The 15,724-nt window shown below is 39.1% G+C and overlaps 1 protein-coding gene across 1 annotated transcript in view; it reads right to left on the reverse strand.

Moving 5' to 3' along the window:
* Positions 1 to 300: 300 nt before the first annotated feature.
* CORO2A (coronin 2A) overlaps positions 301 to 15,724 on the reverse strand; it is a 135,381-nt gene continuing 119,957 nt past the window's right edge. The window contains exons 9-12 of the mRNA XM_075210935.1: positions 10,768 to 10,880; positions 9,594 to 9,684; positions 3,563 to 3,840; positions 301 to 857 (exon numbers count right to left, since the gene is read on the reverse strand). Of these exons, the coding sequence (XP_075067036.1) occupies positions 726 to 857; positions 3,563 to 3,840; positions 9,594 to 9,684; positions 10,768 to 10,880 (614 nt within the window). The 3' untranslated portion in view covers positions 301 to 725. The remainder of the gene's footprint in view (positions 858 to 3,562; positions 3,841 to 9,593; positions 9,685 to 10,767; positions 10,881 to 15,724) is intronic.

Genomic DNA, 15,724 nt, shown 5'->3' on the forward strand with positions numbered 1-15,724 from the left:
GACCTCTGTTTAAGGGTACAGAATAACTATTTCAGGACAATTAAAAAAAACAAACCTGTATGCTAAACAGATTAACAGTATCTGATTATGAACATGTCAGAGCATGGAGGCATCACATAAGTATGTGTTATTTAGTCATCCTGATCTATCAACCACAGCAGAAAAAGTACTGACCCTAGTAACATACAAATCTTAGTGTCTACCAATGTCTTTGTTCTCACTGTCAAGATTGGAGGTCTTAGGAATAGTTTTAATATTAACAGTTTTGGCTCACTTTAAGATGCATTTATGTCAAAGCACTCAATTATAAATCTTTAATAGTCTATTCACCATTGGTTCTTACATGAGAAAAATTAGACCTATGATGGGATTTATTTAGCCAAGTGTTAGATGCCCTGAAAGACGATAATGGATATGCACCGACTGCATAGATAGGCATTTTATTTCTAGCTTTTTTTTTCCTTTTTTAAATACAGATAAGAGCCTTTAATGAAGAGACTCTGCAACCCCTAGGATTGACACGCCATAATTACACTATTAAAACTTAAAATTGTCTTAAAAACACTGGCAACAAATCAAAATAAACAGTGTGTGCACTATGTAGCGTTGCTACCTTGCGGTCAGTGAATTTTTCGGTACACAAAATAAAAATACATTGAAAGTGTTTTTGGAGACATTCTTGAGTGTTACATTCTTGTGTCTGTAGGCAGAGTAGTAGATTATAGTCAATAGGTGGCTGCGTTGTTCCGCACATTCTTGATTTCTAACTCAAGTTGGCGGATCTGAATATCCCTTTGGCTCAATTGGTCACGCAATCTACGGATTTCTTCCTGCTGCTTGTAGAACATCTGCAACAACTGCAAAAGAAAAGAAACAATAATGGTGCTTGAAGACAATATGATGAGTATATGCTCATTCATTACAGTTCCCTCCACAATCTTTTGTCAAAAAAACAATGTGGTATTGCATATGCCAAGAGCCCAGGCAAGGAGTAGCAGCAGCCTATACTCAGACTTGACTTTGTTGCAATTGTGCTCTGCTCACCAAGGCATTATGCCATAGGATATGTTTACAGATTGGAAATTACTCGGTGGTAATCGCTTCAACGATCACGAGAAATCCGACACAGACAAGACCTACAAAAAAAAACAAAAAAACAATTTCAGGAAAAAATGACTGGAATCTATAAAGACTTGCCAGAAAACCGACTCTGCAGATATCCAAAGGCAGCAGAAGACTGACAGGACTAACTTCCGAATGGACAGCTCTCCGGCAGTAGTGTCTGACGTCAGTGCGACCTGAATGAATTTTAATTTAAAGTGGCCCCGCTGGTTAAGTGTTTAACCAGCGGGGTCCCGACATTGCCACTTTAAATTAAAATTTATTCAGGTCGCACTGACGTCAGACACTACTGCCGGAGAGCTGTCCATTCGGAAGGAAGTAATGTCAGCCTTCTGCTGCCATTGGATATCTGCAGTGTCGGTTTCAGGTAAGTCTATGTAGATTCCAGTTGTTTTTTTCTGAAATCGTTTTTTGTTTTTTTCTTTGTAGGTCTTGTTTGTCGGATTTCTCGTGATCGTTGAAGCATACCCAACCCAAATTACTGCACACCCCAACAGCTATGTAATAATATTTTTCTTATTATTTAAAGTGATTTCCCCTTTCAGTAATAAAGTAAGGCTGCATAGAACAATATTTCTTTTTACAGAAATCAGTAATCAAGGTATGAATTGTAAACAATTAGTTCATTAAAAGAGGTGGTTGTTTAAAAGTGGAAATATTGTGCCAGACACACGCTGGTGCCTCTAGAAACTTAAGTTCTTGTAACACACTTCAAAGTCCCTTCCACGTGGACGATGCTGAGAAAAGCAATGGATGCAATATATACCAACACTATGTATTACATTTGCTTTGTATTAATGTATGGGATCATGCATATAGTGAAGCAACCTAACAAGCTGTCTCAGACTGCAACTTGAAGGGAATATTATAAAATATATATTTTTGTACTGCATAAGTCTCTATTATCATAGATGCATTAAATAAAACAATTCTTAATGTTATATTTGTCTTCTAGAGTGCATACAACTAATATACCTATCTTTATGGTGATTTGTATAAGGGATTAGAATGCGTTATTTCTGTTGTCTGAGACAGCAGAATGACTAGGCACACCTCTGTTAATATAACTATTGCAAGTTGGGTCAAGAAGAGATTTCTTGGAGGTATTTGGCTTCACTGAATTGTTAGAATTGGGATACTGATGAAACAAAGAACATTTTCAGGCTAAATGCAGTAGAGATGAGAGACTTCTGAATTTCAAAGATTATCTTGCGTCTAATAGCTAGACAGAAGAAGAGTGATGTTGAATAAACCATGGTAGACGACAACTGTTCCACACTGTACTGGACTATATAGTGAGCAAGGTCCAGCAGTAGATCTACTAATGTAAAGTATCTAATTGTCAACTTAATGGGCCGTTAACCTGTTTTATACTATACTACAATCCATGATAAGCTTCAATATAAAAATGTTTATTTAATGTTTTTAGGAGATTAAAGAACAATAAAGTATTCTTATGTCTTCCTTTAATTATACGTACTATTGGGACCTAATTAGGTTTTGGGTCCACATCAACGTAATATCTATCAGCAATTTGAACATTCTCAAATAATCAAGACATGGACTACTCAAAATATTGAAAGTGTGGTAAAAAAAATTTGGGTCATGTTCACTATGATTTCTTGTAAATCAGCTAAGGCCTACGACAAATAGCTGGTTTCAACCCATCAATAATTAACTGGATTGAGATCTGACATCTAATGAGGCCAATGCATTAACATGACTAAACTGTTCTATCCGTGGATTTTTCCTAATCTTGTGACATTGAGCATTATGTAGCTGCAGAAGCCTATTCACAGATGAATATATTGCTTCCATGTAGGCAGCAATCAAACATGACTGTTCTTCTCAAGGAACCCAAAATAAATTCTATTGAAATATAACAATATACTGGTACACCCCCACCAAATTGTATTGCTGACATTTGGCAGATGCATGGACTCAAAAGGTTTTATTATCCTGACAATATTTGAAAAAAAATATTGAAATGGCAGGGACAGGAATTGGCTTAAGTTAATTGAAAATGAAGTCATCATTTAATGGGGAAATGCAGTTTATAAGTGTTTTTCTTTAAACACCATAATAATTTTAGAAAACACCAATCCACACCACCCCCGTCCCCCCGATCTCCATGTAGTTGAACATTTGCGAGATCCACAAGTTCCCCCTTTACTTGGATTGTTTTCTAGGCCTAATCGGTAAAATATGCAACATGAATGAGGCTACCTGGATTGTTAGCTGAGATTAGACCCGTAAATTGTGCACAATGTAATCAATATACCTGTGAACATAAATACAAAATAGCCAAATGGCAAAAGTTGCACACTTTGAAAGCCAGTATCTTCTCAGGTGCACGTTCATCTTTAACCAGGAAAATAAATTAAACTTAACCATAAGATGTACTCTATGTTCTCCAACTCCTTTCCTGAAAAGTCCATACCTCATTTTCTGTCTTAGGTGGTGGACATTCAAACAAGTCCAATCCATTGGAGATAAAAGAGTTTCTATTGTCCTGTAACCGTCCAGTGGTTCTCTTCTTCGCCCTGTCTTCTCTAATGATTTCTGTTTTGTATTCTACTTCCCATACTGTCTTTTTGGGAGGCTTTTCATCATATATTTTCTTTGGCTCTTTAGCAGGCAGCTTGGGTTGCTCATCAGGAAGTGTTATCTGAGTGAAGGGAGGTTTTGATCCAGGCTTTAAAGATATCAAAAGAGGACCTAAAATAAAAATTAGCATAAATTTAATTTAACTGACTTATTTAGTCACAAACAACTAAAAATTAATGTTAGCAAAATACCTAATAGGTTTGATACTAAGTAATATTAGGTTCTGGGTCCAGCCCAAGCCAGTTCATCTAAGTTGGTCCCAATAAAAACACAATCTAACAATAAAATATTCTTCAGCAAGAACAGGGAAATAACAATGCCATAGATAAACATATGTATATACCATCTATCAGTACATACAGTCCTAACATTAAATATGAATTGAATATGATAGTGAAAACACATCTGTCCTTTAATAGCTACTGTAGAGATGAACTAAAATAATAAAAATATCAAAATAAAAGATTTATAGCACTGGCTGAATATATTACGGATTGTTTCCTTGTCACTCCGTACTATGAAACACAAGTGATTTAATTTTACATGGTCCATGTTAAGAGAGAGAGAGAGACAAATAAAACTAATGCATGTGTGATGGATGAAATTTTAGCAAAATATGCACATTAAACTGACAAAAATAAGATTGTTCATTGCTATGGGTTTAAAAGGTGCAATCCCAAATACATTTTTATCTTTATTTTTAAACAACAGGTTTTGTACCTTGTTAAACATGCATTTCACTCGTTTTTGCTGTTTGCAAAATCTATCTGTGAGGGAGACTTATATGTCTGAGAAGTCTCTCAGGTGGAATACATTTATATTTCAGAATTCTAGCACGTTCCTGAGAGGGTCACATGACCTTGGAATCAGAGACCTTGCTTCATGTATATGATGGAAAGAGGGATACTGACAAATATGCTGAGATGTGGGGCCTACCAAAGTGTCTCTGGTCATTACATCACATGTCCTAGGACTATGGCCACCATGGTGAACACACAACACTTAAACTTTAAATCCTAAATAGCTGCTTGCAGGAAAAGGGTAAGGAAAAAGACCGCCATGTCACTTTTTACAGTAAACCAGAGTAATTTAGGTTACGTGGGATTGCAGCTTTAATTAAAAATGTGACGGCAGCATGCTAATTTTGAATAATTAATTTATGTACTGTATGTCTATTAGATACATAACACAAAAATGCCAAATCCCTATTAACTGATTTGGGATTAATGAATAATAGTAAGAGGAGTATAATGGTTTATAAAGGTTTAACATCATGCATGCTTTGATGTTCAGTTTTATAAAATCCCATTTAGACTGAAGATGCATTTAAATAAGACTTGTCATACATGGGACATATATGCTCATACATAATATGCAGCTTTCATATTTTCAGAAAATGGTTTTGACTTTTGAGTAAAAGCTCAGGCACTGATCCTCCACCCAACATTTTCCTGAATGAGCCAATCTATAGCACAGTCAGCTGGGTGGTGGTGCTTCTGGGACTAAGGGAGTGTAGTAACAGCAGGCTTCAGAGGTTGTCAATACACAAGGCTGGAACTGTTCAACACAGTTATAAAAGCACTGCAGGGCTATACAGATCAAAATGGCCGGTAGAGATTTTAATCTATATAGGAATATGTTTACTAAACTGTGGGACTGAAATAGTGGAGATGTTGCCTATAGCAACCAATCAGATTCTAGTTATAATGTATTTAGTACATTCTACAAGATGACAGCTACAATCTGATTGGCTGCTATAGGCAACATCTCCACTTTTTCAAACCACCAGTTTAGTAACTATACCCCTAGGGCTTACTCAGAGGATAATTACTAACATTTGCACTGACTCTAGAAATAATTTGGGTGACTTTAATGATTTGGACTCATTGTGGTATGAACATAGATTTTGTCATGTCAACTGACACCCCTACTAAATATGAAGATCTGTCCAGCTCCTTTATACTGCATTATTGTCGTATTCTGTTGTCAGGCACATACTAAAACACATATTATATTTCAAAAGGCAATGCTTTCACTAATAACGCAGCAAAAGTCTCTGTTTTGTTTCTCCTGGGGTAGACTGTATGTAGTTTTTGAGGGCAGCTATAAGATTTTAAAGACTTACAGCAGCCTCTAAACTAGCATGGGACCAATCCCAGTCAATCTGGCTTCTATCTTGAGAGCCATGACTGCCCTCATCTCCTTAGTGACCAATGCTGAGAATTACACCACTTTAATCTCCTACTTTCTAATGACTTCTATGAAGCTGCACTAAGAGGTGGATGAATGGGAAAATACCAGCCTGGCACTAGTACGGGTAGGGAATTTACCAGATTAATTAATATAGCTTCCTTCCAGTGGCAGAACTACCATTGGAGCAGCAGGTTCAGTGCACCAGGGCTCATAGAGATAATGGGGCCCGCTGCACAGGGAAACACTGAGCTGTGGGCTCCGGTTCCCTCCTCCCTACCGCTTCCTTGCACTGGGGGCCACAGTGCACTAGTTCTGCCTCTGCTTCCTTCAATGGGACTATGGGATCCTGGTGGTATGGATTGCTGAAGAGCTTTAGGCATGGCCCAAATACAAGGTACAGGTGAATTTTACTATACCCAAGTTACAGGCATACTGTGAAGGGTTGGTCCACACAACATAACCTTCATTAGATTAACGCTACTCTCTCTACTAATAGCATGCAGGGTGTTATTACTGACTACTTGCCTAACAGTACCATTCAGTACACATATTGTTTTAGGAATAAGTGTTCACATTGACTCCTCTTCAACAGGATCATGTCCTTTTATGTAGGCCAAACTAAAACTACGTGACTCCCTTGGCCAATGGGTCCTATTGTGGACATTTGGAGACAAAGTTGGCATATTTGTCTGGCCCGACACAGATTGTAAATTACCCACTGATTACATCTAGTTGCCCCTGTCATAATAGGAGGACATTAAACTTGGATGCCCAGCTTCAGAGTGAGGTACCCGATCTAATGGACACATGACACATTAATGAAGCTCATAAAGATATTCTCCAAATGATCGGTGAAGTCAAATATAAATATGGTAATAAGGTAAATACTCTTATGTTTCTCAAGAGAAAAATATCTGCTGTTGGGATCACGGAAAACTTTAACCACATAATGGCCTTGTTCATAAGTATATTTAAAGTCGTAGAAAGGTAACAACGCAGGTTACATGGCTAATGCAGTGTTCAGTTGGGGTGATGGGAATACTGTGATCAGTATAAAAATTCTAGCTGGGATTATGGGGCTTTCTACAATACTCATGTGGCTCATAACTTATGTAAACAAATTTATAAGACTTCTTCCCTTGCCAGAGTTTACTACACTAATATAGATATCAATATTGATGCCCAGTTTTGACAAACACACTTGTAGACGACTGCTGTAGGATTTATACAGATACTCTTGACCCTATATACTGTAGATATCCTTCAAGATAGATTAAGTCCATCAAGACTAGTTTCAGTGTGGAATTAGCACAACCGAAAGGTGGGATAAATTTGAGGTACAGTTGTGAACTGAAAAGGTAAATCTTATGATATATATTTCTGCTGCATAAGGTGTAAACCTACAAAAGATGTGCCTCTGAAAGCACAGCTTAGAAGACACTCTAAACTTGCTTCTTCTCATTAAAAATAGACCTGTGTTATTCCTGACTCAGTGATTTGCATAGACTTTGGAAAACCCCAACACTTCCATTAAAATACTATAACTGCAAAAAGGGTCAGACTGGCCTGCTGGGGGGCCAGGGTATTCCCCGGTAGGCCCCGACTTGTGACGGCTCCGCCCCCTTCAGTGGTGGAGGGAGCAGGTACTTTTTTAAAAAAAACCAAAAAAAAAAACCTTATTGTGGCACCAGTGCCCCTCCTTCCTCCTCCCTGTTCCTTTCGCATTGAATGTCAGGCGTGACGTGATGACGTCACGCCCAACATTCAGTGATGAACTGCGCAGAGAGGAGCCAGCACGCAAGAAAGAAGTCAGAAGACAAGAAAAGAAATGAGTTGAAAGAAGCCAAATGGAATATAAGTAAAGGAACGGAGGCAAGGGGAGGAAAGCAGGATGGCACAGAGTGACGAAGAAGGGGGGACAGAAAGGCACATAGTGATGAAGAGGGGAGGAGCAGAAAGACACAGTAATGAAGAGGGGAAGAGGGGAGGAGCCGAAAGACACATAGTGATGAAGAGGGGAGTAAAGCAGCATGGCACATAGTGATGAAGGGAGGGGAGCAGAAAGGCACATAGTGATGAAGAAGGGGGGAACAGAAAGGCACAGAGTGATGAAGAAGAGGGGGACAGAAAGGCACAGAGTGATGAAGAAGAGGGGGACAGAAAGGCACAGAGTGATGAAGAGGGGAGGAGAGCAGAAAGGCACAGAAAAAAGAAAAGGCGGGGGCAGAAGGGCACAGAGTGATGATGAAGTGGGGGGCAGAAAGGCACAGAGTGATGAAGAGGGGAGGAGAGCGGCATTGCACAGTGTGATGAAGGGGGGCCAGGTGAAGGGGGGAAAAGCAGCATGGAGGACACAATGTGATCATAAGGGGGCATAGCGTGGTGATGATGAAGGGGCACAGTAATGTGTGTGCGATGGCAGAAGGGAACTTGTGGCACTGTAGTGTGTGTGTGGTAGGTGGTGGCTAATTTATTGGTGCTCTTCTTTGTGGGGTGATGGTGGGGCAATTTAATTTCATAGTGGGGACTATTCATTTAAGACGGGGTGGTTTGGGGGCTATTAATTGAATGTGGGGGTGAGTTTGGGGAGAATTAGGTCTATTTATTAAACGTGAATATGAATTATTTAATGGCAAGCGATGTTTGCGGAAACAAGTATATTTATTAAATGTAAATACTATTAATTTATTGCTAGGGCTGTTTGGATGGAGGGAAATAGGTTTATTTACTAAATGGGAATACTATTACTTTAATGTTGGGTTTGGTTGGAGAGATATAGATCTATTTATTAAATTGGAATACTATTATTTTAATGTTGGGGCTGGAGGAAGGCCTAATTATTAATCGTGGGTGTTATTGATTTACCGCCGGGGTTGGTTGACATTTTCTAAATGTGCCCATTTATTTTCAAATAGGGCCCCCAACATTCCAGGATCCAGACAAGCCGCAATTAAAGAAACCAGCAGCCACAGATGGTGAAAGTGACAAGAACAGATAGGAGAGAGCAGCACAGTGTGCCAACTGTTCTGATTCTAGTGGGACAATCCTGATTTTTAGTGACTGTTCTGCCCAATCTAAGGGGCAGGCCAAGACTGTGTACTCTTTATATACACACTGCATTCTTTATATACTACACTACGGTGCTAGCTGTCCTTCGTGGGCTTGCCACACCCCCTCTAGTAGTTTGGTTACGCCTCTCTAGTGGCTGGCCACAACCCCTCTGGTGGGCCCCTACCACTGTATCCCCTGTTGGGCCCTTCATGTCCCAGTCCGACATTGACTGCAATTGTATGATTATGTATGACATTCATTCTCTTCACACAAGCATTCCAAACATAAAAGGCCATGGAGGGATATTCTTATACATTATTACAAAATTGATCTGATTAAAGTTTATAAAGGTGAAAACGTAAGAACAATCTATGCTAGATTTGGACGGTCACTAGCTAGCTTTCAGACATGATATATTTAAATATTAAAGATTCTAGCTTTTGAAAGTATTCATTGCCACTTTGTTTCCTTCCACCCATCTATACATTATATAATTGGAGTTAAATCTAGGTTTGAAAACCCAGATTAGTTACACACGCTAATAGCATTAATCACAGACATATTAAAAAAAATAAAAAATAAAATCAAGCAAGTGCTCAGATAGGATATCCCTGTCAGACCTCTATTGATTCCATTCAGCCATTCACGTGCAGTGAGAGCTGGCTGTGCTCCAGCTGTCATTGGATAAATGTCCTCCTGGTATGATTCAGACTGCAAGAAACAAAGAAGAGAGCTCAAGGGTTAAAACCACATCAGTATTTTTGATAGCAGTTTGCCAATATACATTACAATATATGATTGTGGGTAATGTTGAGTTACTGGAAAAGTGGAGAGGCAGAAAAATCACAGGAAATTTTAGTATAAAATGTACAAATTAAAACTGAATTATTCTTTAACTATCTATACATCTGCATTTACACAAAACGTCTTACTTGCATATAAAGATAAATAAATATCTGCTTGGCTGCTATAGGCAACATCTCCACTTTTTCAATCAGATTCTAGCTGTCATCTTGTAGAATGTACTAAATAAATAACTAGAATCTGATGGGTTGCTATAGGCAACATCTCCACTTTTTCAAACCCATAGTTTAGTAAATATACCCCTACAGTTTTCCAGAAATCATGAGGATGACCCATAAAGAGTGGAGGAAGATTCTATAGTCTGATGAGACCAAGAATGAACTTTGTGGCTTCAGTGCTTGGTGCAAGTCTAATACTGTACATCATTTCAGGAACACTATACCGAATGTGTAAAACGGGGGAGGAAGCATAATGCTTTGGGTATGCTGCCCTGCTTGTGGCACTGGAAAACTTGTCAAGATAGGGGACAAAATGAACAGAGCAAGTGATAGACAAGTCTTGTGAATAAATCCTGCTACAGTCTGCAAGAGATCTAGGGATTGGGGGAAGAATTTATTCCAGCAGGATAATGAAGCAAAGCAAATACTGGAGTGCCATGAATTAGAAAAATACATTCATATTTTCAAGTGACACAGTGAAAGCTTAGACTTCAATCCATTGTGAATTATTTGAAAATTGGCACATGAGAAAACTTGCAATATTGCAAAGGAAAATAGTTGAAAATTACAGTATCCAGATGTGCAGTAATTACAGCTAATGGTACTTTTATTAAGTGTTTCAACAAGATGTTTTTTTCAGATCTTACTCCAAATCTTCTGAGATCAGATAAAACCTTCTTTAAAATTCAAATGTTGGTGGTTTGTGTGTATGTGAAATGGATGTTTTGTTTTCATTTGGTCAATCTAATCCAGTAAGGAAATCTGCTCTTACCCTCCGAGGTACAATCATTGAAACGGGCTCGATAATTCCTTTAATTGTAACCAGTTTGTAGAATCTAAACACTTCACACGAAGATACATCAAGACCCCTCTTTGGCAAAAAACCTGTAAAACATTTAGACCATGTTACATTATAACTATTATAATGTATTTTGCATTTTCACACAGCATTGTGTGAGTATTCACACTATCGATTTAACTTTTCTCATACAGTTTTGAAAATTTACAATATGCCCTTTAAACTATCAGTTCCAGTAATGATCACAGGTTGTTGCTATAATTTGTAAGTAATTTCTTAATTTTCTTTAAGAACTTATAAATGATCATCAAACTTTGGATAGTGTTGGAAACGGGAGATAATAAATTGCCTCTTTCTCAATCAAATAAAGGTATCACAGAATGTCTCCTTATTGAGCTGTAGGGGTCAGTCTTGTTCAAATAGAAGGATCACTGTCATAATGCAGACACTCAAGGGATTCAGTCAGTCATGTTGTATTATAAGAATGCTATGCATCAATATGCCCAATTATAGCACAATGTACTCCTCCTTAAATTCCAATGAAGGGCAGATGTAACAGTGTGGAGCCCTTATGGTCCTAAATACATTGGGCAATTCTACCCAACACATTTAAATATTTTCAGCAGCTAAAAAAATTGATTTATGTTCCAAACTCTCATGTTTCCACACATTTAGGTTTGCAATGCATATTATCTGAACTGGATTACCCATTACCTAACCTTTCGGATTTCCCTTCACCTGACATTAGCTACACTCACACTGTTGCATTGGGTATATTGAGTAGTTGACAGATCCAGCATAGATTTTCCTTGAGCTATCCCCACAGTGGATGATGTAAACTAGTTACTGGTAAGTATGTGTCACTATCTTATGGTCCGGCATTCACCAAAATCATTAACCACTCTTTCCCAAATAGGAAATGCATATATGTTCATTGAGGTTGCCCTGAGACAGATTCTGAAATCTCATAGAGTTGAACTGAGTTCTCCAACATGGGGTTCATGCAGAGTTGGGACATGTCCAAAAAATTAGCTTTAAAAAGATGCATGTAAAAATAACATTTATGTCCATATGCTCTTAAGATGCATCCAGTTCTCCACTAGTCGCATATGCACCAGGCATACTTATACCCAACCAGTTTATAAGTACAGAAAAGTTAACATTTATTTTGATAACAATAAACACATTCACTATAAAGGTTAGATTTTATTATTGGTTTGTTTTTTTTTTAAAAAAAGCCTCTATAATGCAACAGGTACAATCTTCTTTCTTGTTGAATGAAAGTAGAAAACTTTATTCTGAAATGTGCCAACAAAATCATAGGCACAAGCATTGAAGAAAACACCTATCAGCTTTAGAAGTGAATGAGCAATCAGCTAATGAAAATCAGGTAGGTATTGCTGGCAAACATCATCATCATCATCAGTCTGTATTTGCACCAGCCCTTAGGCACCCAGTGATATAGCTACTAACAGACATAAATGCGTCTCTGTGCGAGTCTGCCTCTGTTTGCAATAAGCATACTGTAATCTTGTGCCTTCCCTCCCTATTCTGCCTCTCCAAGACTAAGGTAGCGCAATTACCACATCTGCATATAGTGTCCCATACTGGGCTCTAACGCTGTCCCCTTAGCCTGTGACTGCCCTCCATGCCCCCCCACCCACATCCTGTAACAGCCTTCCCTTTGTCCCCTCAACCTGCGGCAGACACAGTCTGTGACAAATTTCCCCCTGCCCACCCCACAGATTGCGATAGCCCTCCCCCTACAGCTTGTAACAACAAACCCCATCAGAGTGTAAACCACCTCTACCTCCCCTCAGCGTGACAGCCTCCACCCTTCTCAGAAAGTCACACATGGGACAGCGCAGTTTCTGACATGTGCGCTTCCTATATGTGGAGGCAGCAATGGAGGCAGAGTCTGTCTCTTACAAAATATAGCTCCGAAGTTTGGATGCAAGAAGGTAAGTGTGGCTGGGTAAGGGCATTTATTGTTGTGGGGCTATTCTTTAAATGATGGGGTGATTGTGGTGACGGCTATTTTTTGGGGGGGACTATATGGGGGGAAAAAAGATCTATTTATGAAATGTGAATGCTATTAACTTCATTTTAGGGCTGATTCGAGGAAGGGTGACCTAGTGTTTACTCACTACTGCTTTACAGGAGGTGAATAGTAGTTATCTCTTTTCCAAATAGGGACCCAACATTTCAGGATCCAGCCAAGCAGAAACCGAACCTAAGACAGGCTGGGGTTGGGAGCAAGTGTTCTTTCGTCCAGGGCAGTAAAATGTCTAGTTATGGGGTTGACGTTTAATAATTGTATGAAAGTGGTAATCAGCAATTTATGTAATCAACAATTTCTAATTGCATCGGTTGCGATGAGATTAGTACGCAATAGAACAATTATTTTAACAAACAACATGCAAATATGTTTAATCTATTTACTTCAGTTTTTATAGACATAATATGGTAAAGAATCTAATTAATGTTTCCTACATCGAATTTGGTCTCATTCTGTTCCCAATGAAATGAGAACGTTTCCGGTATTGTTTATAAAGCGTTTGCACTTTGCGAACGCTAGGAATAACTAATATTACTTTTCATACACCAAATGGCAACTCCAGAGATCAGGGGCGTATTGGCCATAGACCTTACAGGGAAGTTTCCCGGTAGGCCGATGGCCTAACGAGGCCACCTCAGATTTTCCCGGGGGGCGCATTTGGATGCGGCGGGGGGAGGCACGTACATGAAAGCAATCTAAAATATTGGTGTTCAGTGGGCAGCAACAGGCAGCCAATTGCTAGGCTCCCACGGTGCTGTTTGGCAGACAGGAAGTCTGACTTCACTTCCTGTCTGCCTGATGTGAGAAGAGACGCTGCTCAGAGCAACTGAAGGTAAGTGAGGGGGGGCTTAGTATACTATACTAAGGGGGGTCCTATACTATACTAAGGGGGACTACCTATACTCTGCTATACTAAGGGGGGCTGCCTATACTATACTAAGGGGGGGCTGCCTATGCTATACTAAGGGGAGTTACCTATACTACACTAAGGTGGGTTACCTATACTATACTAAGGGGGGCTGCCTATACTATACTATACTAAGGGGGGCAACCTATACTATACTAAGGGGGGCTACCTATACTATACTATTGGGGGGCTACCTATACTATACTAAGAGGGGGCTGCCTATAGTATACTATACATTTGTCCTGCATGGCTTTAGACATGACCCACTGTGTGTAAAGTCATCACATCTAGGTTTTCCTAAATGTTACTACAACCAAATTCCTGTAGTTCTAAATCCCGCCTACTTTTTTGTGGGCCCAACCTACAGTTATTTTGGTCCCGCCGACATGAGGCCACTTCAATAATTTTTTCCAGGGCCACTTTAAGTTTCCAATCCGCCCCTGCCAGAGATATCATAAAAGAACCGGTTTATACAGGTCTAGAGGGGAGCCTGAGGAAAAACAGCTGGCCACACATAGAAAAGATAAGACCGCCACCTCAAGGAACAATGACCAGAATAATCAACCAATGGGGCATCGAGTGCTTGGGCGGTCATGAACCATCGACCTATGAATGTGGACCTTAATATTGTAACTGTGTATCTTTGTGATATCACTGCTTTTTATGACTGTACAGTGTATAAATTGTTCAGAGCGTGTTGTTGGTGCCAACCGCGCAGGCGTATGCATGCAATACTTTGACCTTATCTATTTTGCAAATGAAACTCTTGTGCTTTGGAGCCACACCAATCGCATCCAAAAATCTTTATTTCATATGCTACATACTGACGTATCAGCAGGTTTGGTCGCATATCTCTAATTTAAGCCCCAAAGCTAGGTTCATTAAAATGTGCAAATATTATTTGCTTACTAACAATTGTTTGACATGAGTCCTCTATATGACTGCTAACCAACTGTGCTCCCATTTCTTAAGTAAAGTTGCCTGATTCCAAGATGTTTTGCATATAGATGACACTCAAATGCAAAAAAATGTTATCCCCTATAAAGACAGATTGTACAAGGAGAAAAAAATGGGATCCAATATGGAGCCTTGGGCCAACCCACTGACATGGAAATAGGAGGAAAGCAAGCATTAGGTCCAGCGACAATGATTTATGTCCAAAGTAAAGAATTTCAGTGCCTGCCCCTCTTCCTCAAACGCCCACTGCTACGTTACAAAGGGGATAGGCATTTAACACTGTCAGAGCTGGCACACTAGTGTGAGAAAACACAGGGAAACTGTATGTCAGGAGGTGCAGGACCATGGGTACAATATTCAGAACTGGGGATGCTAATACAAATATAGAATTTTTATATCTCTAGTAATGTTTGTATGGTTTCTATTGTAAAATGCAAAAGATAACAAACATTCTGATAACAGATAGAAAACTAATTTGTGATTATAAAATGTACCTCCAAATATGAGCAGCTTATATCGTACGTGAATGTGTTATTTTAATACTTTAGTGGCTGTACAAAATACAAGTACAAAATATTTTACATATCAATCATTGTGCAGCTGGCAACTTCACAAAAATGTAGTCAGTCAAGCTTTGTGACTCAGTCTCGGTCATCAGAAGTTCATAGTATATTTTGTTGGATTTATTTTTCTGCAAACCTGGGGGTAAACGTATGAACCTCCGGATTCTTCAACTCCGGCGAGTTCAGCGCTTAAATTTAAAGCGGCGCTGCATTGTAAAGGGAAGTTTCCCTTTACAGTGCAGCGCTGCTTTAAATTTAAGCGCTGAAGACGCTGAACTCGCCGGATTTGAAGAACCCGTAGATTCATACATTTACCCCCAGGTGTTCTTTAAGGATGTGCATCTTTATAGTTCTGTATAGATATAGATACACACAGCGCTATTGATTGAATTATTGTGCCTTGTGGACACAATCATGGAAGTGCAGTGTTCTAAGTGGTTACAG

This window comes from Mixophyes fleayi, chromosome 1 (genome assembly GCF_038048845.1).
Source record: "Mixophyes fleayi isolate aMixFle1 chromosome 1, aMixFle1.hap1, whole genome shotgun sequence".
NCBI classification, from domain to species: Eukaryota; Metazoa; Chordata; class Amphibia; order Anura; family Limnodynastidae; genus Mixophyes; species Mixophyes fleayi.